The sequence below is a fragment of the Oreochromis niloticus genome, linkage group LG23 (assembly GCF_001858045.2).
Source record: "Oreochromis niloticus isolate F11D_XX linkage group LG23, O_niloticus_UMD_NMBU, whole genome shotgun sequence".
Taxonomy (NCBI): Eukaryota; Metazoa; Chordata; class Actinopteri; order Cichliformes; family Cichlidae; genus Oreochromis; species Oreochromis niloticus.
The window spans coordinates 2,870,703-2,893,912 of NC_031986.2; the positions used below are offsets into that span (position 1 = coordinate 2,870,703).

General features: G+C 43.3%; 1 protein-coding gene and 1 long non-coding RNA gene across 2 annotated transcripts; one reads left to right on the plus strand and one right to left on the minus strand.

Annotated features, from left to right (window-relative positions):
* Positions 1-6,166: 6,166 nt before the first annotated feature.
* slx9 (SLX9 ribosome biogenesis factor) lies at positions 6,167-22,287 on the minus strand. The gene is made up of 7 exons (XM_003458564.5): positions 21,800-22,287; positions 21,093-21,213; positions 20,403-20,435; positions 15,690-15,758; positions 7,700-7,874; positions 6,545-6,610; positions 6,167-6,444 (listed from the first exon to the last, which is right to left on the minus strand). Exons 1-7 carry the CDS (start codon positions 21,968-21,970, stop codon positions 6,318-6,320), a joined length of 762 nt encoding a protein of 253 aa, XP_003458612.1. The 5' UTR covers positions 21,971-22,287; the 3' UTR covers positions 6,167-6,317.
* On the plus strand, positions 7,728-13,051 carry LOC102082580 (uncharacterized). The gene is made up of 2 exons (XR_267811.1): positions 7,728-7,901; positions 12,926-13,051. It is a non-coding gene; the product is annotated as an uncharacterized LOC102082580 (long non-coding RNA).
* Positions 22,288-23,210: the final 923 nt, after the last annotated feature.

Sequence of the window (23,210 nt, forward strand, 5' to 3'; positions counted from 1 at the left end):
TACAGCAATGACATTGGAATGTCGTTCGGACTGGAGAAGTGTAGTCGGATGGTAACAAAAAGAGGGAAGGTAGTCAGAACTGAGGGGATTGAACTACCAGAAGGCAACATTGCAGACATAGAGGACAGTTACAAGTACCTGGGGATCCCGCAAGCGAATGGGAACCATGAAGAGGGCGCTAGGAAAGCTGCAACCACCAAGTACCTGCAGAGGGTCAGGCAAGTCCTGAGGAGTCAGCTGAACGGTAAGAACAAGATCCGGGCCATCAACACCTACGCCCTGCCCGTGATCAGGTACCCTGCTGGGGTAATAGGCTGGCCAAAGGAGGAGATAGAAGCCACTGACATAAAGACAAGAAAGCTCCTTACCATGCATGGAGGGTTTCACCCCAAGTCCAGCACCCTGAGGCTGTACGCTAAGCGGAAGGAAGGGGGCCGGGGACTGGTGAGTGTCAGCACCACAGTCCAGGATGAGACAAGAAACATCCACGAATACATCACGAAGATGGCCCCAACTGACAGCGTGCTCAGTGAATACCTCAGGCAGCAGAAACCCAAGAAAGAGGAGGAAGGCGAGGATCCATCATGGAAGGACAGGCCCCTGCACGGTATGTACCACCGGCAGATAGAGGAGGTGGCTGATATCCAGAAATCCTACCAGTGGCTGGACAAAGCTGGACTGAAAGACAGCACAGAGGCACTAATCATGGCAGCACAAGAACAAGCTCTGAGTACAAGATCCATAGAGGCTGGGGTCTATCACACCAGGCAAGACCCCAGGTGCAGGCTGTGTAAAGATGCCCCAGAGACAATCCAGCACATAACAGCAGGGTGCAAGATGCTAGCAGGCAAGGCATACATGGAGCGCCATAACCAAGTGGCCGGCATAGTGTACAGGAACATCTGTGCCGAGTATAACCTGGAAGTCCCGAGGTCAAAATGGGAGATGCCCCCAAGGGTGGTGGAGAATGACCGAGCTAAGATCCTGTGGGACTTCCAGATGCAGACGGACAAAATGGTGGTGGCTAACCAACCGGACATAGTGGTGGTAGACAAACAGAAGAAGACGGCTGTAGTGATCGATGTAGCGGTTCCGAATGACAGCAATATCAGGAAGAAGGAACACGAGAAACTGGAGAAATACCAAGGGCTCAGAGAAGAGCTCGAGAGGATGTGGAGGGTGAAGGTGACGGTGGTCCCCGTGGTAATCGGAGCACTAGGTGCGGTGACTCCCAAGCTAGGCGAGTGGCTCCAGCAGATCCCGGGAACAACATCGGAGATCTCTGTCCAGAAGAGCGCAGTCCTGGGAACAGCTAAGATACTGCGCAGGACCCTCAAGCTCCCAGGCCTCTGGTAGAGGACCCAAGCTTGAAGGATAAACCGCCCGCAGGGGCGTGCTGGGTGTTTTTTTTGTTTTTTTTTATATATATATGTACATAGAACAAAACTGGGCTTATTGTTGACATAACTGTGTGATGTGAACTGAAAAAATGATTTGTGTGAGTTTGCCATGTGGACAATATACAAACTGTCTTCAGATATAATATATTAGAAGACAGAACATTTGTCTGTATTTAAATAAGGACAGTGACAAAATAAAGGATAAACCATAAGTGGTCCTAGTGAGGTCGTGTGTGTCTTATAGACTGCACTTTGTGACCTTGTTTTAAATCTTTTTGTGCTTTTGGCAATGTTTTAATGTTGCAGATGTTTGCACCGTATTCATTTCCCACATGTTTTTTAAATAATATTCATTGATTAGTCTTATTCTCACTTTGTCTGCCTTGCATGGTTTTTATTTGTTTCTCTTTAACATAAAGAAAAGTTCTGTTGGGTTACATTTAAAAAAACAAAAACCCCCCCCAAAAAACAGTTACATTTACTGCCCAGTCATCATTTCTGGGTTGTTCCTAAAATTGATGATAGTTTTCACATAGGCAGGTAGAAACCCAGTGACTGCTAAAGGAGTATAAAAACATAGAGGGATGGGGAGGGCAGGATGACAGCCTACATGACTTTATTAATGAGATCGCCCCTGACACATTTTACCACGTCAGCTCACCCAGGATCACATCTTTATCTTAGCTTACAAAAAATATGCTGGAAATAAAAATAAAAACGAAAAAAGGAAAACTAACTAAAACTGTAATGAGTGTTCACAAAACTAACTAAAATTAACTGAATTTATAGCAAAAATGTGTTTAGTTTTCGTTGATATGTGCGTGTCATACAATAGTCAAGGGTGAAAATGAAGTTTAGTTTCCAGGTTTTTTTCTTGCCAGCAGGTGGCAGTACGTTAGTCGAGTCGTCTGTGTTGCTGCTCCGTCCACGCGCAGAATCATGTCAGGAAAAGTCTGGAGAAAGCACCAGCTTCCAATCTGGGATTACTTTGAATATGACTGTGTTTTGGATAAAGCAAGTGTCTTGTAGTGGAACGAGACAAATTATGAGGGACATTTCTAAAGGGAAAAAAAATCCCACAAACCTTAAAGTGCACTTGAAAAGCTCACACAAGAAGGCTAACCTAGCTTACCTGGAGAAGGTAAGGGAGCACGCTCAACCCTCATCCCCAGAAACAGAAGCTAACCCCAGGCAAGGCACTCAGAGAGCAACAAGGTATCTACATATGTGTGATCATTGCTCAAAAGGTTTATCAATTCACTTGAACCAAAATTACGAACACCCAGTGCTGCAAGAGTTAATAGTCTCATTGGGGCCAAGATATACATTTTATAGTTGCCTGGTATCAATGGTTGTTCATCTGCCTTTATTTATTTATTTATTTATTTAAAGAACCCATAGGTGGGAATGTGAGTTGTCTGTCTCTGCGTGTTAGTCCTGCGACAGACAGGCGACCTGTCCAGGGTGCAGGGTATGGTAGCTGGAATAGCAACATACCCAAGGATAAGCAGAAGAGAATGACTGATATGATGAAACTGGGATTTTGTTACACTTAATTATTGCAAACACAACTAAAACTATAACTGAAACTAATCAAAACTAAACTGAAACTAAGGATTTTCCAAAAAATAAAAACTAAACTAAACTAGCAAACAATTGGTAAAAACTAATTAAAACTAGGGATGCACCGATCCCGATACTGGTATCGGGGCCGATACTGTAAAATGTGTGCGTACTCGTACTCGTAAAAGTCAACCGATACCATGAACCGATACTAATGTAGCCCGGATGGGAATTTGGGAGTAGATACTCATAATTCCCATGGACTTGAACGCCACATAAGGTGTTCACAGTTCACAGAAGAGAACGGCATGGAGAGATGCACGAGGTTAGCTGAACCAAAGTGAGAGACTCGGCTAGTTTTACTGAGGTTAACTAGCACAAAAGACTGTGTGACTAGAAAGCTAACCGTGTGAGAGCTTCGCAACAGAGTGTGGGTGAAGTGACTTTTTGTTTCAACGGTCGCACCACCGTGGAAAACTGTGTTTCCAGCCATGACCGCCGAGGCTAAAGGCTAGCCCGGACTGCTTGGTTGCCACGGAGGCAGGACTGTCGGAGAGCTGGACAGTGACTGGCTAACGCGCTGTAGCAGAGACAGCATCGGGTCCGCAGGGAGTGGATTTAGTGTGGGACTGGTGAATGGCGACCTACCGAGCAACGGAACTGTAAGTCAGACTTTTGTGCTCTTACTGGGGAGAAGAGGATTTTTCTCCATCGTCCGGCGTGAGCAGCAAACAGGCCTGCAACAAGTGTGAATGTGAGTGTGTGTGGGGCCCATGTGTGAATATTGTATGTTTAGTGGATTTATATAACGTGTTTTGGAGTGTATATTAGTGAGTCACTTACCCAAAGGTGATAACATAAGTTGGGTTGTTTAATATAATTTGAAAGGGAATTATGTCATTTATACAGTGTATTTCATTTGGTTAAGGAATTGGAATATCATTTGAGTTTAAAAAAGGGATGTGTTGTACAGTATTTGTCTCTGCCCTTACGTTCAGTAAACGTTTCGTTTGTGTTAAAGAGTTGTCTGGGGTCGTTTCTTTACTACTGGTTAAGTTTAACTTGTGTGTGGTAGAAGTATCGGTTTTTGTACTCGGTATCGGCAAGTACTCAGATCCAGGTATCGGATCGGTTTGAAAAAATTGGTATCGTTGCATCCCTAATTAAAACTGATATAAAATTGAGAATCTGAAGTCAAAACTAAATAAAAATAATAACTAATGAAAATTGCAAAACTATTAAAACCCTGATTTATACACAAGCACTCATATATATTCAAATAATTTTAAAAAAACGTTCAGCAGAGGCCTCTCCATGTACAGCAGGGGTGTCCAACTCCAGGCCTCGAGGGCTGGTGTAGGTTTCAGACGTGTCCTTGATCCAGCACAGCTGGATCAAATGGCTAAATGACCTCCTCAACATGTCTTGAAGTTCTCCAGAGGCCTGGTAAGGAACTAATCAGGCCCTTGAGGCCTGGAGTCCCCCACCCCTCATGTAGAGCGTTATACTGCAGTAGTGAGAGAAACTTAGCTTCAGGAGTTCTAACCTTTTAGTAAGAACACCTGGATACTTCATGTTCTGAAAGTATTTATACTGAAACTTTCATCTTTTCCTAAACTGAACTAGGTTTGGTGCCTGAATCTGACTGTAACTTTAAAATAAGGTCATTAGCACATGGGCTACAAACCCAGCCTCCACTAAATTCTCCTAACACATTAGATTATTTTGCTTTGTCCTAGTAAACCCAGAATCTGTAGCCTTTCAGGCACTATTATTATTGTTGTTGTCACAGTTCATTCACTCATTGATGCTGCCACACTTGAATTGTGGTTGTGTTCTTTCATAGCTGCGTTTGTGTCTGTTGTGTGTTGGTCATGAAATATTTGTCCTTGCAGTTTAAGGCTGTGAGATTTGAGAACAGTGTGATTCACAGATACAAGCTTGTGCTGGGAAGCGCACCGTGCTTCATATATTCACTCCATTTAGAGGCTGCTAACAATGAGCTCTGGTTACTTTAATTCAACACTGTGCTCGTCCCATAGATTCATTATTAATGAGTTCTAATGGCAGCACTGAACTTTGTATTGATTAGGTTTTTCTTGCCTCTCACTAATAATAACAAGGCTTCCGGGGGGTAAGGTACGACTCGATGACTCTGGAAAGAAAGGAATACATTTCTTAATTGGATGGTTTTCAAACAGTATCATTGTCTCTGTAACTGATCCATACTGTGAGAGCCTTCATATGGGGGGTCACATGAAGTCAGACGACTCTCAACATGATCCCTACCCTTATCCCCAGCACAGGTTCTGCAGCACATTTAACATATGCTGTAAATGTAATTGAATTAAAAGGCGGTGATTTTGAATTGAAACTCAAAATATAACCCGTTTAACACCAGCTTTAGTGTTAAGCATAAATGACTAATGTGATTTAGCTGTTTAAATAAAAGCAGAAAGCAAAGCTCTGACTTACCATTAACGTCAGTTTGTAGTACAGCCGTGTACAGAATAACATTTAGGAGTTTGTTTGTATTTTGAACCACAGACAGAGTCCTGGGATCATCGCCCAGGCCGTTTCCTGTTCACTGTGCTCTTCTTTCTGTCATTCACTCCTGTAATGTTTGATTTGTCCTTCAGTGCATTCAGAGCTTTGATCATATGTTGTGGCTTCACACAAATGTCTTTAATTGCAAATTAAATACTTAGAGTCAAATCCAGACCTTCATTCATTCATTTCATTTATTAAGAAATAATGAAGAAGAATGTAAAAAAGGAAAAGAGCAGAAGCTAAAATCACACATCAAAGCTAGCACGTTGCCTTGACATTACTTATGTCTTATCTCTTCTAATTTCTGCATTTCCTGTAAGTCAGACTTGGGGAAACATTTCACACTGTTTTTGTAAGACTCCTCATTTCATTTGCATCTACACCCGAAGTGGAGAGTCGGCACGGAGACATGTGCCATATTACTGGGAACACACCAGGCTGAAATAAAGGGGAATTATCAGAAGCATCCATATTTCTGTATGTTAGAGGTATGTGAATGTGGTGACAGTTTGAACACTACTGTCAGCTCACAGCCTTATTCACAAATAAGCAGCTGAAAATACACATCCTGGGATGTTACGTTATTATTATTTTTAGTGAACACAGAGTGATTAAAGTTTGTGAACCTTGTAAGAGAAATGAAACAGAACATGTTGGGTCTAAACATTGTGATTTATTATTTCAGAGAAACCCTGCTGTATCATTTCCACTCACAGGTATCAGGGTTGTTGCTGTTCGCTGACAGTTATAAATGTTTATGTGTGAATACTCTTCAGCCTCCCACAGTCCAGCTTTGGGATCTTGCTAAAGGCAGCTTTGCTCTTCCTCCTGTCTCATCCTCTTTCTCAGCAGCTCACCGATATCAGCCAGAGGGTTGGTTTTACCTGAGAGTGTCCTCACTGCTTTGCTGAACCTGCTGATCTCAGTTTCCCTGTAAAAACAGAAAAGAAGAGTGGCAGAGGATTTCCACACAGGAGTGTAGTCTGGCTCTCAATCACTGTAAGTAAGAAAGAAAGAAAGAAAGCTCTTACAGCAGTTTGCGTTTCTGTGAGCGTTTCATCTGACTGAAATCTGTGGGCGCTGGTCTCTTCACCGGGCTAAAGGGAGGACATCGGACAGAGACATGGGGACACTTTAACACATCGAGAGCAGTGGACAGTTTCTTCTAATGGTGTCTCCTACTGGTCTTCCACAAAGCAGGGAAACGCTCTGGGGTTTATTTATAAAGCAGTCATTACTTTAATGTTGCTTGACATCAGTATGTGGTGGTCACATGACCGCAGAATTTAAGTGTAAATCAAACAAACTAAAGAAATGCTTTTTATCACAGTCTGTGGTAGAAGCTGCTCCTTCAGGTAGCACCATCCAAACTCTGTAAGACAGTCGGGGACAGGACAAGGACAGACGGGGACAGACGGGGACAGAGAGGGACAGACGGGGACAGGATTGGGACAGAGAGGGACAGACGGGGACAGAGAGGGACAGACGGAGACAGGATTGGGACAGAGAGGGACAGACGGGGACAGGATTGGGACAGAGAGGGACAGACGGGGACAGGATGGGGACAGAGAGGGACAGACGGGGACAGGATGGGGACAGACGGGGACAGGCTAGGCACATGGAAGCTCATTTAATTATTAAAGGTTCGCTCTCTCAGACAGACCTGTGGTCACAAGAGTCAGCTGACTGTACTTAGGAGATATCTGACACTGATCCAAATGAAAATATCACTCAGTGTTTGTTTTTGATATTATTATTATTGTTGTTGTTATTACTGAATAGTGTTAAAGTTTGACTTTGACCTAGATGAACCCAAGCCCGATTACTGCTGCTTGAATAACAAATTTACAGTTCAAGGTTTGTTTTTTTTGCCACTCATCATGAACACGACAGAACAAACTGAAGTTCAAATTCTCTAAAATACAAACAAAGTGACTGAGACTAAAGATGTGAAAACCAGCACGAGTGTACAAAGATGACAAAGTTTCTGAGGACTGTGAGTGAGAGCAGCCATTGGTGAACCCTCATCAGCCACAAACATGCTGTAGGATGCTATTAGTCCTGATTTGCTGCCTTCAAGGACAAAAGAAACGCGATCATTTCGGGACGCTGCACTTGATAATCAACAACTGTCATGTTGACACTTGATGCCTGGCTTGCTCAGCGCTGTGCAAAGTCACACTTACACTTTGATTTTCCTGCTTTTGCGGCAAGCAACGGGGGCTGTGGAAGCTGGGGAGACGAGCTGAGAGAGCTCCGGCAGGGCGTCAGCCAGCGGCCTCATGTCTCCCACTACAGGAGTGGCCTGTCTCCGGACCTCAGCTGCTTGGAGCTCTTTCGCCTGCTTGATGGAGCTGATCTCTGAGAAACAGCAGCGAAATTATTACAGTAAGACATATAGTGACAGAAAATGTCAGTACAAGATGTGTGGCATTTACCACACTGCACTCACTGAATGAAGCCTGTAATTTTAGATTCTGGTCTTTTACAAAGTTCATATTCATTTTAAGCTAGCTTCCTTCTGGTTGTAAACACAACTCTTAAAAAAGAAAGCTCTGGGCGACACAGCAGTGTACTGGTTAGACCTGTAGACAGAAACCAGTGAGAGTCCATTTGAATACCATAACCCTATTTGTACCTGGCAGCTGTGAAAACACAAGCATCCAAAACAAAAAGCCTTGTTTCTGTTTGTTGAGCCATCACTGTAAATTTACAAGGAACCTCTTTTTATGATGTCATGTGGTTTGGCCTCATCTCGCTGCTTTTCACGAGCAACAAAACACACTTCATGTTTTACAACAATACATACAACACTAAAGCAAACACCTGGTCCCTTCCTGTGACATCAGCACTAAACAGGAAGCTATGCATACAGGAAGTGAGGCAGCACTTCCTCCTTTTGCTTCTGGAACACAGGTAAGTAAGGCAAGATCAAACAAAGTAAACTGGACAAACTAACAGTTTAAACATTAAATGAAATGCAATGAAAAAACGGCATTTCAGAGGGTCATTAACATGGGCCAAAAAATCCTTGGACATCCTCTTCCCTGCCTGAAGGACCTGTACAGCACGCTTGAAGGTGTGTACATATATATATATCCTTCAAGCTCGGGTCCTCTACCAGAGGCCTGGGAGCTTGAGGGTCCTGCGCAGTATCTTAGCTGTTCCCAGGACTGCGCTCTTCTGGACAGAGATCTCCAATGTTGTTCCCGGGATCTGCTGGAGCCACTCGCCTAGCTTGGGAGTCACCGCACCTAGTGCTCCGATTACCACGGGGACCACCGTTACCTTCACCCTCCACATCCTCTCGAGCTCTTCTCTGAGCCCTTGGTATTTCTCCAGCTTCTCGTGTTCCTTCTTCGTGATGTTGCTGTCATTTGGAACCGCTACATCGATCACTACGGCTGTCTTCTTCTGTTTGTCTACCACCGCTATGTCCGGTTGGTTAGCCACCACCATTTTGTCCGTCTGTATCTGGAAGTCCCACAGGATCTTAGCTCGGTCATTCTCCACCACCCTTGGGGGCGTCTCCCATTTTGACCTTGGGACTTCCAGGTTATACTCGGCACAGATGTTTCTGTATACTATGCCGGCCACTTGGTTATGGCGTTCCATGTATGCCTTGCCTGCTAGCATCTTGCACCCTGCTGTTATGTGCTGGATTGTCTCTGGGGCATCTTTACACAGCCTGCACCTGGGGTCTTGCCTGGTGTGATAGACCCCAGCCTCTATGGATCTTGTACTCAGAGCTTGTTCTTGTGCTGCCATGATTAGTGCCTCTGTGCTGTCTTTCAGTCCAGCTTTGTCCAGCCACTGGTAGGATTTCTGGATATCAGCCACCTCCTCTATCTGCCGGTGGTACATACCGTGCAGGGGCCTGTCCTTCCATGATGGTTCCTCGTCTCCCTCCTCTTTCTTGGGTTTCTGCTGCCTGAGGTATTCACTGAGCACTCGGTCAGTTGGGGCCATCTTCCCAATGTATTCTTGGATGTTCGTTGTCTCATCCTGGACTGTGGTGCTGACACTCACTAGTCCCCGGCCCCCTTCCTTCCGCTTAGCGTACAGCCTCAGGGTGCTGGACTTGGGGTGAAACCCTCCATGCATGGTAAGGAGCTTTCTTGTCTTGATGTCAGTGGCATCTATCTCCTCCTTTGGCCAGGCTATTACCCCAGCAGGGTACCTGATCACGGGCAGGGCGTAGGTGTTGATGGCCCGGATCTTGTTCTTACCGTTCAGCTGACTCCTCAGGACTTGCCTGACCCTCTGCAGGTATTTGGAACCGCAGAGGGAGGGTAATAATGCATTGGATTTTTATATAGCGCTTTTCAAGGCACCCAAAGCACTTTACAATGACATTATTCATTCACGCTCACATTCACACACTGGTGGAGGCAAGCTACGGTTGTAGCCACAGCTGCCCTGGGGCAGACTGACAGAGGCGAGGCTGCCATATCGCGCCATCGGCCCTCTGGCCAACACCAGTAGGCGGTAGGGTAAAGTGTCTTGCCCAAGGACACAACGACCAGGACAGAGAGGCCGGGGATCGAACCGGCGACCTTACGGTTACAGGTGCCCTTCCCAACCCCCTGAGCCACGGTCGCCCCGTACTGCCCCTTGTGGCTGTTCAACTTGTAGCCAAGCATCTCACTGGTCACTGCTGCCGTATTGTAGATCAGCTTGTTAGTGTCGGTAATCGTGGTTGTAGGTATCGTCCATAGTGCTGCATTAACATCATCTAGCAGACCTGAGGGTACTTCACGTAATGTATATACATATATACACATATATATATATATATATACACTACCCTACCGGAAACCCGATCGGTACCCCGCATGTGCAGATCTTACATCACTTCCTCTCTTTGCCAACACTGCGACATTCAATATATTTGAATGATACGGTTAGTGCCCAGTTAGCTCCTAGCATTTGTCAACAGCTGTGCCTCCTTTTCGACTACCGGTAAATGGTAAATGAACTGGTTCTTATATAGCGCTTTTCTACTCTGAGCACTCAAAGCGCTTATACAACTAATTCATTCACACAAGCACTTCTTCTAAGCTAAGTGCTAATTATCTAACATTCATACACATTCACACTCCGATGGATGCATCGGAGAGCAACATGGGGTTAGTATCTTGCCCAAGGATATTTGGCATGCAGACTGGAGCAGCCTGGGATCGAACCACCAACCTTCTGGTTAGTGGCTGATCTGCTCTGCCACCTGAGCTACAGCCACCCCGGGACATTTAAACAATGGATAATCCGTATACAAACAAATTCATGCTTTCCTCCTCAACAGAGAGTGTTCCCCGATTGAACAACAGCGCCGTAAAATAAGAAGAATGGCGCCTAATTACAGAGTTAATAATACAGACTTTGTAATATGTCATGTGAAGATTCATCAGCCAGATGAAGTGTTTACTGACAATTGACATCATCATCACTATTCCAATCAATCCTCTCCAAGCATAAACACACTCGACTATCACTAAATCAATTGTAACACACGTTTGTAATGACGCTAATTCAGTTTACAATAGGGTTCATTCGCTCGGTCAGCAGGTGGCAGTATCCTTGAACACTGGGGAGTAAACTGCCATTAAACGCACAGAAGAAGAAGAAAACCCCTGCACATGCGCGGTACGGATCGGGTAGACCCGATTTGTACTGTCCGACTTTGCACATGCGCAGTAAGGATCGGGGAGTCCTGATCCGTAACTATCTTTTTATTTTTCGTTTTTGTCTACATTATATTAAATGTTTCATTATTGGAAACATTTTAAGAGATACTTATTATTCTTAACATCTTAACAGATACTCTGACCCGTAACTATCGTAAAACGCTTCGACCGGAAGTAGACACCTTTCGCGCATGCGGGGTACCGATCGGGTTTCCGGGACGGATCAGGTAGTGACAGCAGCTGTGTCCCAAAACGTCGGCTGCATCCTTCGGAGGACCCGGCCTTCGCGGTCTACGTGGGCCGGGTCCAAGCAGATATTTGATGTTTACACAGCTACTTTCTCGCCTGAAAATATGTTAAAAGTTTATTTTGTGACCCAGAAAGATTAAGAGGACTAATTTTAAAACTTAGTAGCGGCCGCCATTGTTGACACGAAGGACACACCCGACCCATCCTTCAAATTCGGGGAAATGAAGGACGCATTTGTCGGCCGCATTTGAAGGAGTTGACGAATTGGGACAGCCTTCGTCGCCTGGCTGTGACGTAATCGGCCTTCAAATGCGACCTCCGGAGGATGCAGCCGACGTTTTGGGACACAGCTAGCGTCCTTGGGTCGGGTGTGTCCTTCGTGGCCCACCATATCCCAGAATTCATAGCGCGGCCCAGCCAAATTTCAGCTGCCAACAATGGCGGCCGCTACTAAGTTTTAAAATTAGTCTTATTAATCTTTCTGGATCACAAAATAAACTTTTAACATATTTTCAGGCGAGAATGTAGCTGTGTAAACATCAAATATCTGCTGGGTTTATCAAGACATCGCATATTTGCAAAAGTGTGCCGACGTTTTCGGAGACGTCTGTTACCCACCTGCTCGATAGCAAGCCGGGGGGTTCAATGGTCACTCGAGCCGGCGAGAGCAGCGGACTCCCGGCTTCATCGTTTTCAGACCCCGCTCTTTCGCTACTCAGGTTAAACATGATATATAAGTCACTCGGATAACTTAAAAATGTTATTGTTTGCCTTTTTTCGGTGTTTTATTTGTTCCGGAGTAAATCGGTTTGGCTGAGATCAAAGTTAGATTAGATAAAATAAAACTTTATTAATCCCCCGGGTGGTTTTCACACAGCTGAATAAACGTCAAACAGAAAACTGATTAAACAGAAGTGTGAGATGGTCGAGAATTTATGCCAGTGTCCTGTTATATTTTAGATAGCAAGGAGCAGACGGCCGAGTTTATTAAACTCCACCGACACAGCGGTGACGCTAATCTGAATGCTAGACTGTCCAATTTCACAGCTGTTTACTACCGGCCTACCCGACCTTCTGAGGACCCGGCCCACGTAGACCGCGAAGGCCGGGTCCTCAGGAGGATGCAGCCCATGAATTTGGACACGACCGTTATACTGAGTAACAAACGCAGACAGTAAGTGTTTGCAGACTACAGAATAAAGACGAGGGACAGCTAACAACAACAAGCCTAACCTGTGAGCGACGGTGTTCTCGGCCACTTTGTGATGACAGCTCTGTAACATCACACATGCAAACTGTTGCACATGAATAAAGTCTCTGTGGAACTTTAACAGGAGGGTTTTGTCCATTTTACTGTCATTCAATTCTTTTCAAACTATTTTCTGGCATCACAGTGAAAATGAGCGACGTGTCTAACAAAACAATAAGAAGAAGTATTGATCCCAAAGGAACCTTCATGAAATGTCTCTTTTTTGTCAGGATAGTCAACTAAATACTCCACAGCTGATGACAAAGATTAAAGGACCACCTGCCAGGATTCATTCTTCTGTCAAACAGCTGAGCCCCAGTGATGTGGAAACAAACCAATAAAGTATGTACTGCATATTTCTTACTTCCCAAACATCAGAATTACTTTATGTTTAGTCATTCTGGAAATGAGGCTTCTTTCCTTAATGTGTCCATTCAAACCGTACATTTAAAATGAAAGCTGGATGTCCTTGGACAGTGGAGCACAGACTGTAACACTGGGACGATCCACTGTGGAGCTGGTTTAGGGTTTCAGCAGGGCTGAGACATGAAGCCATTAGTAACTAATTATACGCCTGAAGAGGATACGTGTTGTGTTACTGAAGAATTGATTGGCTCATCACAGGGCTACTGTTACAGGCCTAATCCCAATTACCTGAAATGATCATGGAGAGAAGATTCCTAATTGGAAGAAGATGTCAGTCTTAAAACCTTTACAGGGCTCTAGACTAACTTTTTGCCACGGTTAGGCACACCGGTGCAAAAGTTAGGCGCACTCAAATTTTCAACCGCATCGCTCAACACCGCAGTTTTACATGTGCACTTTTTTGGGGGGGGAAGTTGCAGTCCATACAGACAATATTGATTTCTAAATGATTAACTAACAAACTTGTGCTTAAATTGCTTTGTCAATACTGTAGAAAATGTTAAACTTAATCATCACATCGGCTCCTCTGACGACCTGTTTGCTGCTGCCTGCTGCTGAAAGGCAGTGGGGAGAGGGGACACTTGGGCAGTGCATTTATTGCAGCATATAATGTGTTTTCTGGATACACTGCTGTTTTTTCAGCATTCAAAGATTGATGGCACCGTGTCAGAGCTGGCTATGAATTTCAGACGGATCAGGCCTTAACTTAACACAAAAGTTATCAATAGTTCTTTTCATCGTTTCTTATTACCCACAGCTACATCCACTGCTGTCAGGCCTAGGCTGCTCACTAGGGCTGGGTATCATCACTGGTTTCTACAATTCATTCAATCCCGATTCACAAGGTCCTGATTCGATTCAATTTAGCCTCAGACAGTCAGAAATATTATAATTCTGATCATTTATCAGCACTGATACATGTGAGACTTCATCAGAATTCTGAACATCACAGCAGATGCCTTTGTGTCAAAGTAACTGAGAATAAAACACAGAAAAACATGAAGCAGATTTTCCTGGTCTGGCGTTTTATAGCAGATAACCTTAAAAATATTCTGCAATTTTGCATAATTTTAAAAAGTTTAAATTTCTTCAGTATTGAACAGCAGAAATTAGGCTTTCTTGTCCGAGGACATTTAAGAAAAAAGACAGCGGCCGACAGCGCTGCAAACAACGGTAGACTGGTGGGTGATAAGCGAATGAATAATGCTGAAAACAGATTTGAGACGGGAAACTGTTCTTGAAGTACAGAGAGAGAGAGAGAGAGAGCTGTGCATGAAGTGTGATTTTTATCGTGGTGGAAGCAAAACAGCAAAAGTCAGAGGGAATTCATGACGACATTGATCAAATGTGAAGCGTAGTTTGCTGCTTTTTTTTGCTGCTGGCTCAGCGAATTTTGGTTGGAGAGACAAAACCTGCAGCTCAGAATCAGCGCAAAAAGACGTAAACACAGCGCGGACCCGACGCATCAGAATCGCTGAGCTCCGACAGCGTGTCCGTGTTCGGGCCGTGGGGTGAGAAAGCCGAGAAAGACAAAGCTGATTCTGATGCCTTGGGTTACTCTGTGTTTACGTCTTTGTGTGGAATCCGTGTGCCTGCTCTCATTTGCTGTTTGGTGGTTGTTGAAATAGTTTTGTGAGCTTTAACCTGAGATTCTGGTGTTTCTGACAAAACACAGTTATACTTAAAAGTCAATTCAGGATTTAATGAATCGATATCGCTTTATTCAAACTACTCACCTCTCTCTTCCACCTGCACTTTCAACTGGACCACGGCCAATCAGAGAGGTCCCGCCCCTGACTATTTCTGATTGGTTTAGTCCACGATAGGGGCATAATGTGTGTCTGTTGTTGACCACAGGGAAGGTTGCAGATTTTTTTTTTTTTTGTTACCCGAACAGTTGGTCGCACCGGTGCAACCAAATATGTTTTTAGTCGCACCACTGAAAAATTTGGTCGCACTCTAGAGCCCTGCTTTAATAAGCTGTGTTACATGAAAACAACTAAGATCACACAAACTGTTCAAAGCTTCACACATAGTTTCCAAGCACGTGTGTCCACGGTGAGTGGAGTGTAACGGGTTCACCTTCTTCACAGAACGACGCGTCCAACTGTTTTTTCACAAGCTTTGAATTCAGTTCTAGCAGCACTGAGGCGACACCTGGACCATACACAGGTCCCACAGGCAGTCCAAGTCCCTCTGGATGGCAGTTCGAAACCTGCCATTGTTGTTTCTGATGTTTTTGAAGAGTTTGTGGACTAAAGTGGGGCTCGAGCACAGAGCGATCAGACACCAGTATTTTCACCTCAGCCTCCCTGGAAACTAAACCTAACTCAATATTTAAAACATTGTAATAGTGAAGTGATCCAAGACAGACACTGACAAAAATATAACATTAATAAGAATGAACACAAGTCAACGTGGCAGACTCCAGAGTGTGTTTGGACTGTTTACTTAGATGAAAATGTGTGTTGGCCTGAGATTTTTTGTAAGAAATGGAGTTGTACGACTGAACCTCAGCTGACAGAGTGAATAAGAGCAGGTTACATTGTTGTGTCCATGTGAACTCACTGCTGAGCCACCGCTCCCTCCTCTCCTTCATCTTTTCTTTCTTTGACTGCATTTTCTTGATTTCTGTGCCTGTAGAAACACAAACACACACAAACAGGAATATCAGTAGATATAACAGCACACATCCAAGCCAGTGTGGCATCACTCAGCAGTAAGACGAACCTATGAGAGGCAGCTTTATGTGACCTATCAAAGATGGTTGCAAACCTTCCTTCTTGAACAGAAAACAAAGCTTCGTGCTGCATAAACCAGCGCTGACACTCTGTGCATGTATCAGGACCAAAACTCATGCAGGGTTAACCCAACGTAGAAAAACACAGTTCTTTCATTGTGGAAATGAAAGAGTGAAGACAAAAGGCTGTAGAGGCGCTGAGCAGTCCTGTCCCTGTAGCTGCAACAGCATCAGAAATATATTAAAGCTTATTAATCCATGCTTTAGCAGCAGCTTCAAACATGCTATTCTTTGCTCGACGTCCCTCTTTTAAATCATAGCAGTGCCCAGCACTAAAATAAAAGCTAGGTCAACACTGACCCATGAAATAAATGTGTTCTGGTATACGGTACACTACTGCTCATATTGGGGTTAATTACATTATAGATGCAGTATTCTGTCAATATAAAGACTTTTAAATAAAATCTACTGACTATATGTTGGTGTTTTAAATTATATAACAACTCCCTCTTGTCTAACATTAAGGCTGAGTGTATTCCACATTTGTTCTGTGAAGACGTGCTGCGCTTAGAGCTGGGCGATATAAGATTTTTTCATATCACGATATGTTTTTTTCATCTCAGGCGATAACGATATATATCACGATATAAGCCAAATAACTATATTTGTAAGATTTAAATGTGCCGTTGCTCACAAGTAAAATGTGAAATAATCAGCAGCTTGTTTTGATTTAAATATTTATTTCCCATAATAAGTTCAACAGGGCAGATGTACTTAAGGAACATGAGACTTCAGTTTCAGATAAATAAAGGCAAATATTGCAAACTACACAAAAGGCAGCCGCTAAAGCGTTTAAGTTTCAAAATAGAACAAACAAAACAGACTAAATTGTCAATTCCACTTAGAAACAAAATATTAACTCTAAAAATAAATCTTAGGTCGTTTTACAGAAGAACAGACAAAATTGACTAACTTTTGTCAATATCAAATAAACTGAGAACTAAAAGGAAATTCTCAATCTCTCCTTGTTGTATAGCTTAGCTATTACCTCAATTAGCTGCTTGAATCCTTAATTTTCGACCGTGTTTATTGGTAGCATGTCTTTAGCAAGACGGTAGGCTATGGCATTCGTTATGTCGCTATGTCTCTTAGCTTTTTTGTCATATGGTAAGACGCTGGAGAAAGCCGACTCAATTAACTGTTGCTGCTTCGCAGGGATTCTCCTGGGTGTTTTCGATGACGAATTAGTGCTTTCAGTCTACGGAACTTCTCTGGCCCTTCCTTTCAACAATCTCTCCGGCATTGGAACCGTCATCTGTGTTCTCTCCGGTAACCTGGTCACCCAAGCTCTCGGCTGATTTTTCTCTAGCGGGCAAACTAATTTTCTCCATTAACCGGCCGGCACGGCGGCTGGCTGCTTCCCAAACAAATACACATGTGCGGCTTGGCACTTGTGCTGTACGTAACAAGTCAACGTGACGTGACGCTGCGGCTGTGATTGGTTCGGCTCTGCGCTACTTAATTTGGATTGGCTGTTCTGTTTTTTTTAAGACAGGAAGAGAGAGAGAGATGAGGTCTATCACAATAGTTTCATTTTTCTATCGAGAAAAAGTTATTTCGCAATACATATCGTTATCGTTCTATCGCCCAGCTCTAGCTGTGCAATACGAAGCAAATTAAAAATAATTCAGAGATCACAAAGTCCAGCGGTCAGGTAAAACCAAAATCTTACACACCCTTTCTGAAATGCTGAGAATAACCAAAGGGACACCCACAGTCAAGTACAAAGAGTTAACACTGTGATAACTTCACTGAGCGTCCAAGAGAGAACCATTTATCAGAAAATCTTCCCTCAGCTAAAACACTGTAGAGGTGTCATGGATGGATCTTCCAGCACGACAAAGAACCCTCAAATTTCCACATCCATAATTCTGAGGCAGGTATACACAGGGACTAACCAGCGCAAACACAGGGGTTCAGAGTGGACCCTAATGGAGGTGATGGCCAGCAAGCATCCAAAACAATGAACACATATGGAAAGATGGAATGATAGAACAGGAGGTGATGAGAGGGAACTGAGTATGAACCAAAGAGCTGCGATGAAGCTGAGGAACTGATGCAAACAGGAAACTAAAAGAACAAAAGAGAGATGTTAGAGCCCCAGTTACACCTGTACAGTTACACTCAGTCATCCAGGTAAGGAAATCCCAAAAGGCTGATTCTGCTTATCTGGATGGTTTCAGTGGGACAAACTGTTAGAGTGAATTGTTAAATGTTGCCATTGTTGTACTTAAATGTGTAAACCTTGTCTTAACCTGTATGTTTAGAGATTTTTCTGTTCCTCCCCTACATGTAGGTGGGGGATGCAATTGGTTACAGTGTTTAACTGCAGACATTGCATGTAGGGCTCTGGGTGTCCTTATTTAGTGAGGATGTTTTACTTCCTGCCCTTTATGGCCTCACCTTTGCTTGTGTATGGGTGAACCTTTAAAGGAATTGAGCCATATACAGGGTGAGAGGAGATGACCCTTTGTGATCAGCACAAAGTCATACAAACACACCCACATCCACACACACACGTGCTCCCACACACACACACACACACACACACACACACACAGTGCCTTAGGCTACGTCCACACTAATGCGTTTTCATTTGAAAACGCATCGTTTTCCCTCCGTTTTGGCCTCCCGTCCACACTGAAACGCTGCTTTCCTCAAGGAAAAACGCAGCGTTTTGAAAGCGCTCTCGAAAACGCTTACATTTCAAAACGCAGCTGTCCTGTCGCAGTGTGGACACAGGAAAACACAGACTTTCTAAAACGATTATGTATTTTAGTCATGTGATGCAGTCATGTGACCAATTAAACAAAGATAGCGGAGTGCATTATACAGCGGTTGTTTTGATTGCTCTCAATTTTGACAGCCCTAAAAAGATTAATATCAGTCTGTACATGCTGCAGACAGCTTTTCTTCAAATTCTTTAATTCTCACTCGCTTTTGCGCATGCGCAGGACTGGAACGTAAGCGTTTTCATCCGTTTCAGTGTGGACGCACACCTCTGTGAAAACGACTGAAAACGCTAGTGTGGACGCGGAGCGTTTTCAGATCAAAAAGCCGTTTTCAAATCTATCCGGGCTCGTGTGGACGTAGCCTTAGTTTTAGAGGTGGCAACAATGGGTGCTTGTGTGTCCCTGAATAAAAGGCTGCAGGGAAGGCTGTTCTTTGAAGTTGGCTGGGAAACAGGTGAGGAGCATTCAGCTCCAAGAGCCTGGTTCCGACCAGGCTTTCCTTGCTATCAAGTAAAAACCGGTTGAGCTGTTTGTCTTGCTTTGTCCACGGGTGATGAGTCTCTGAACCAGCAGGCGTGCGAAGCGCAGACCCAACAGAAACGTTCATCATCATCAGATGACTTCTTCAGTCTCAGCTGACTTTATGATCATTAAGATGCAGATTGTCACGACCACTGATCAATAACAACAGTCACTTGGATGAGTGATGAAACGTTTCTCCCACTGAAAACATCCAGATGACCAGAATCAAACCTGCACAGGTTTCGATGGGATCTCCGTCTTACCCTAATAGGAACTGCCAAGGACTTGTTTAAGCTAGCGATGGGGAGACATGCCTAACTCAACATCTTGTATGTTTGCTCACTTAAAAATAATAGACGGCTCATTCTTTGTATCATAGTTTAAATTTAATTGAGAGATAAAATATCAACCAAGGCAACAACAGACTGGCAAAGGCGGAGGCCCATTAAAGGCTCCCCAGTCTCCAGACGTCAATCCTCCAGAACATCCGTGGAGGGAGCTGAAGCGTGGAGTTGTTTGTCAGGTGGAGTGGGCCAAACTCCCCCCAGAGATGTGTGCAAAGCTGCTGCTCATCCAGTAATTATGTACCCCACTGTATGTCAGCCAGTGCTGTTCAGACAGGCATGTTATCTCCACACTGTGAACAGTGCAGACATCCTAGCAGGCCTTTATCTACCAGTACAGCACCAAACAACACAAGTGTTTTAACAGAACAGGCAAAGATAAGCATCTGCCACTGACTACAACTGTGAGCACAGGTGGAGAAATCCAATCTTTCACAAGTAGGTGGGGGTTTGTTGGGCAGGGGGCATGCTTTACCACCACTGTTCCCACTGGGAGCCTCATTTTTCCACTGTCAGATGAAATGGATCTCTGTGACTGAGGTGGGCAGAAGACGAGTTCTTCACCTAACCGTCATACATCCACCACACCGCACATACTGCAGAGTAAGGGATATTGAACAGCTGAAGGCAAATGAGAAAACAGCACCACAGCAGGGAGAGAGAAGACTGGTTCAGCACATCACAGCTTTGCAGCTGCTGTAGACGACTCTAAGTAGTGACGAGCATTTCAACAGTTTCATGGAGGTCTTCATATACACTGAAGAACCAAAACAGGCCTGCTTATTAAAGTCACACCCACAATTACACTGTTTTTTTGCCTCTGTACATTTCAAATTTGAAACTGCTCTATTCTCAAATTACAGAGATTCTGAAGTCTTCTTACCTGTTGTTGCTTTTTCTCTGTTGTTGTCAAATGCTGAAATAAAATCAAAACACTGAGTGAAAACCAGCATTTACACGAGCTGTTCACACAATGCAATATTACATCTGACTCAGGGGCCTGAGCACATTAACCTAAGATTAACTGCAACCGGTTTCACAGCTGAACAAGAGAGACACTTAATCAGCTCAGCAACTCGATTGAATTTCATTTTATTTATAATCACATCAACAGTTTACAGAGATTTAAGGATAGTTTGTTCCTGTCGCACCATTTTTTTAAATTTTGTACATTTCTTAAGTAACCATATCGAGCAGCTCTGTTAGGTTCCAAACACAAAATATTTCTCTCATCAACAAATAGCACTCATTTTAATAAGTCAGACACCTTACAAATGTCACTGATATAAATAAATAATGAATTGTTTTCATTTAACTGTAGCAGTTTACCCGATGAAGAATACATTTTCTGAATTATTTACATGTAGGTTAAGACTCAGGCACAGAAGCAAAACCACTTTCTGAACGGACACAGAGCTTTGTGTTTCAGTTTGGACCTGAGCCACGCTTATACCGTCTTTATAGTTGATACCTTAATTTGCTTCACTGACCTGTGTGGGTCATAATACAATAATCAGTCCAACTTCAAACCTGCACAGAAGCCATCACACTGACATGGTCAAACGTCTCTTACCTTTCGTGACAGGTGTGGGCACATCTGGAGCTTCATCAAACTTGAGTGTCTGTACCAGAGCCTCAGGAGAGATCTTAGTGCCAGCAAAAACACTGGAGGGGAAGGATGCCAATGCAGGAGCCTGCAAGGGTTTAGAATGAAAGTACATCTATAACTCAAATGCTTCTATCCACCACATTTGTGCTAGAATGGAGCCTAATGTGTGATTCTAAACTGCCCATAGGTGTGAATGACTGTCTGTCTCTATGTGTAATGGTCGCTGGGATTTTCTCCAGCTGGTACTTAGTTACTCAGTAATTCAATAATTAATTCCTCCAAACCATCAACGTGTCTTTTAGACCCCATTCCTACAAAACTGCTCAAAGAAGTCCTGCCATTAATTAATGCTTCAATCTTAAATATGATCAACCTATCTCTAATAATCGGCTATGTACCACAGGCCTTCAAGGTGGCTGTAGTTAAACCTTTACTTAAAAAGCATCTCTAGACCCAGCTGTCTTAGCTAATTATAGGCCAATCTCCAACCTTCCTTTCATATCAAACATCCTTGAAAGAGTAGTTGTCAAACAGCTAACAGATCATCTGCAGAGGAATGGCTTATTTGAAGAGTTTCAGTCAGGTAAAGGTTGATCTTGTCACGTCCGTTCCAACAAAGTGGCAGTGACAGATTTTGACTGTTCGTTATCTCCATGGTTTTAAACACACACCTGTCTGTGAGGCTTGCTCCCCAGTCTTAAATTTGCTGTGAGTAGTTCACCAGGATCCTTCTGTACGGTAGAAGACACCAGTGAGCCGTGCTGCGCGAAGCCGATCGGCCCATCGACCTTTACGGCCTCGTGGTGAAGCTTCTGCCGAACATATTTTATCTTCCCAACCATTTTAATACCGCCGAACCAACTTTAAGTCCACTTCTTACACGAACTCCCTCGTGTTGATACTTCCATTCAAGAGCGTGCAATGTAGGTCAAGTCGTCTATGCTAATACCGGAAATAGTTCTGTTTCGCCTTCAAAAATATTTTCTCTCCTTTGAACATGTTGCCTCAAGCAAGGTTTTGGTATTTCACTAACAGAAAACACGCCGCGTACTTAACTTCCCCCCTGTTATCGCAGCTGCCATCGACGGTGTTAACACTTTAACTGACTTAGAGAGCGAATAAGGAGGTTAAACATATTTTATTTTGGTAATAACTACCGGAAGTAGTTATAGTAGTTCTGAGACGGCTGGTGTACCAGCTTAGTGCCTCGGTGTAAAACGAGGAGGAGTGAAAGTTCCTAGTCATACTAATTTCCAAAAGTTATGTTCTCCAAAACTTTAAGATGTATGTGTATATATATATATATATTATATATATATATATATGTATACATATATATATATATATATACATATGTATATATATGTGTGTATTGGTATAATTTCCAAAAGGTTTAGTACCAAGTTATTTTATTTCTTTTTTTCTTTACCTTTTAGAAAATAGGAAAATAATTACTTCCTTAAATTTGTTGAATAATTTGATTTGATGAAATAAATATTTTGTACACTCTCCTCGAGTTGCAATGTTAACTATTATTTTTATATTTTTATTCTGATACGTATTTTTATATTTTATTTTCTATTTATACGATAGTTGGAAGTAAGCCACAGAGGTAGCCAACCAATTCATATTCACATCATCTGCACATTTAAATTCAGTATGACAAAACATTTATTTATGCGAATAATTTTAGTCTTCTTAAATATAACTCACGAAACAAGTAAAAGTACAAATGTGTATACGTTACAGACGTCCTATTTAGTAATTGTGCATGACAATTTTGGAATGGTTTGAACTGTGGGTTAAAGGAGAAAGAGATTAGGGACTAAAGTAGAGGACAGAGTCAAACATCACTGACACAGTCTCTCCCACATGAAGTCCAGGTTGCAGGTTTTCCTGTGTGGGTGACTGATGTGCTGCCAAAGTCGTAAAATTCTCTATGACTATGGTAGGAACAGATGTGGGTGTGTCCTCATCTCCAGAGAAGTCCAAGTTGATCAAACAAACCTACGCACAAAGAAATGAATAGAAAATGTAAACATCAGCAAAGTATCAGCAGGGATTTAATAAACCAACTTTATG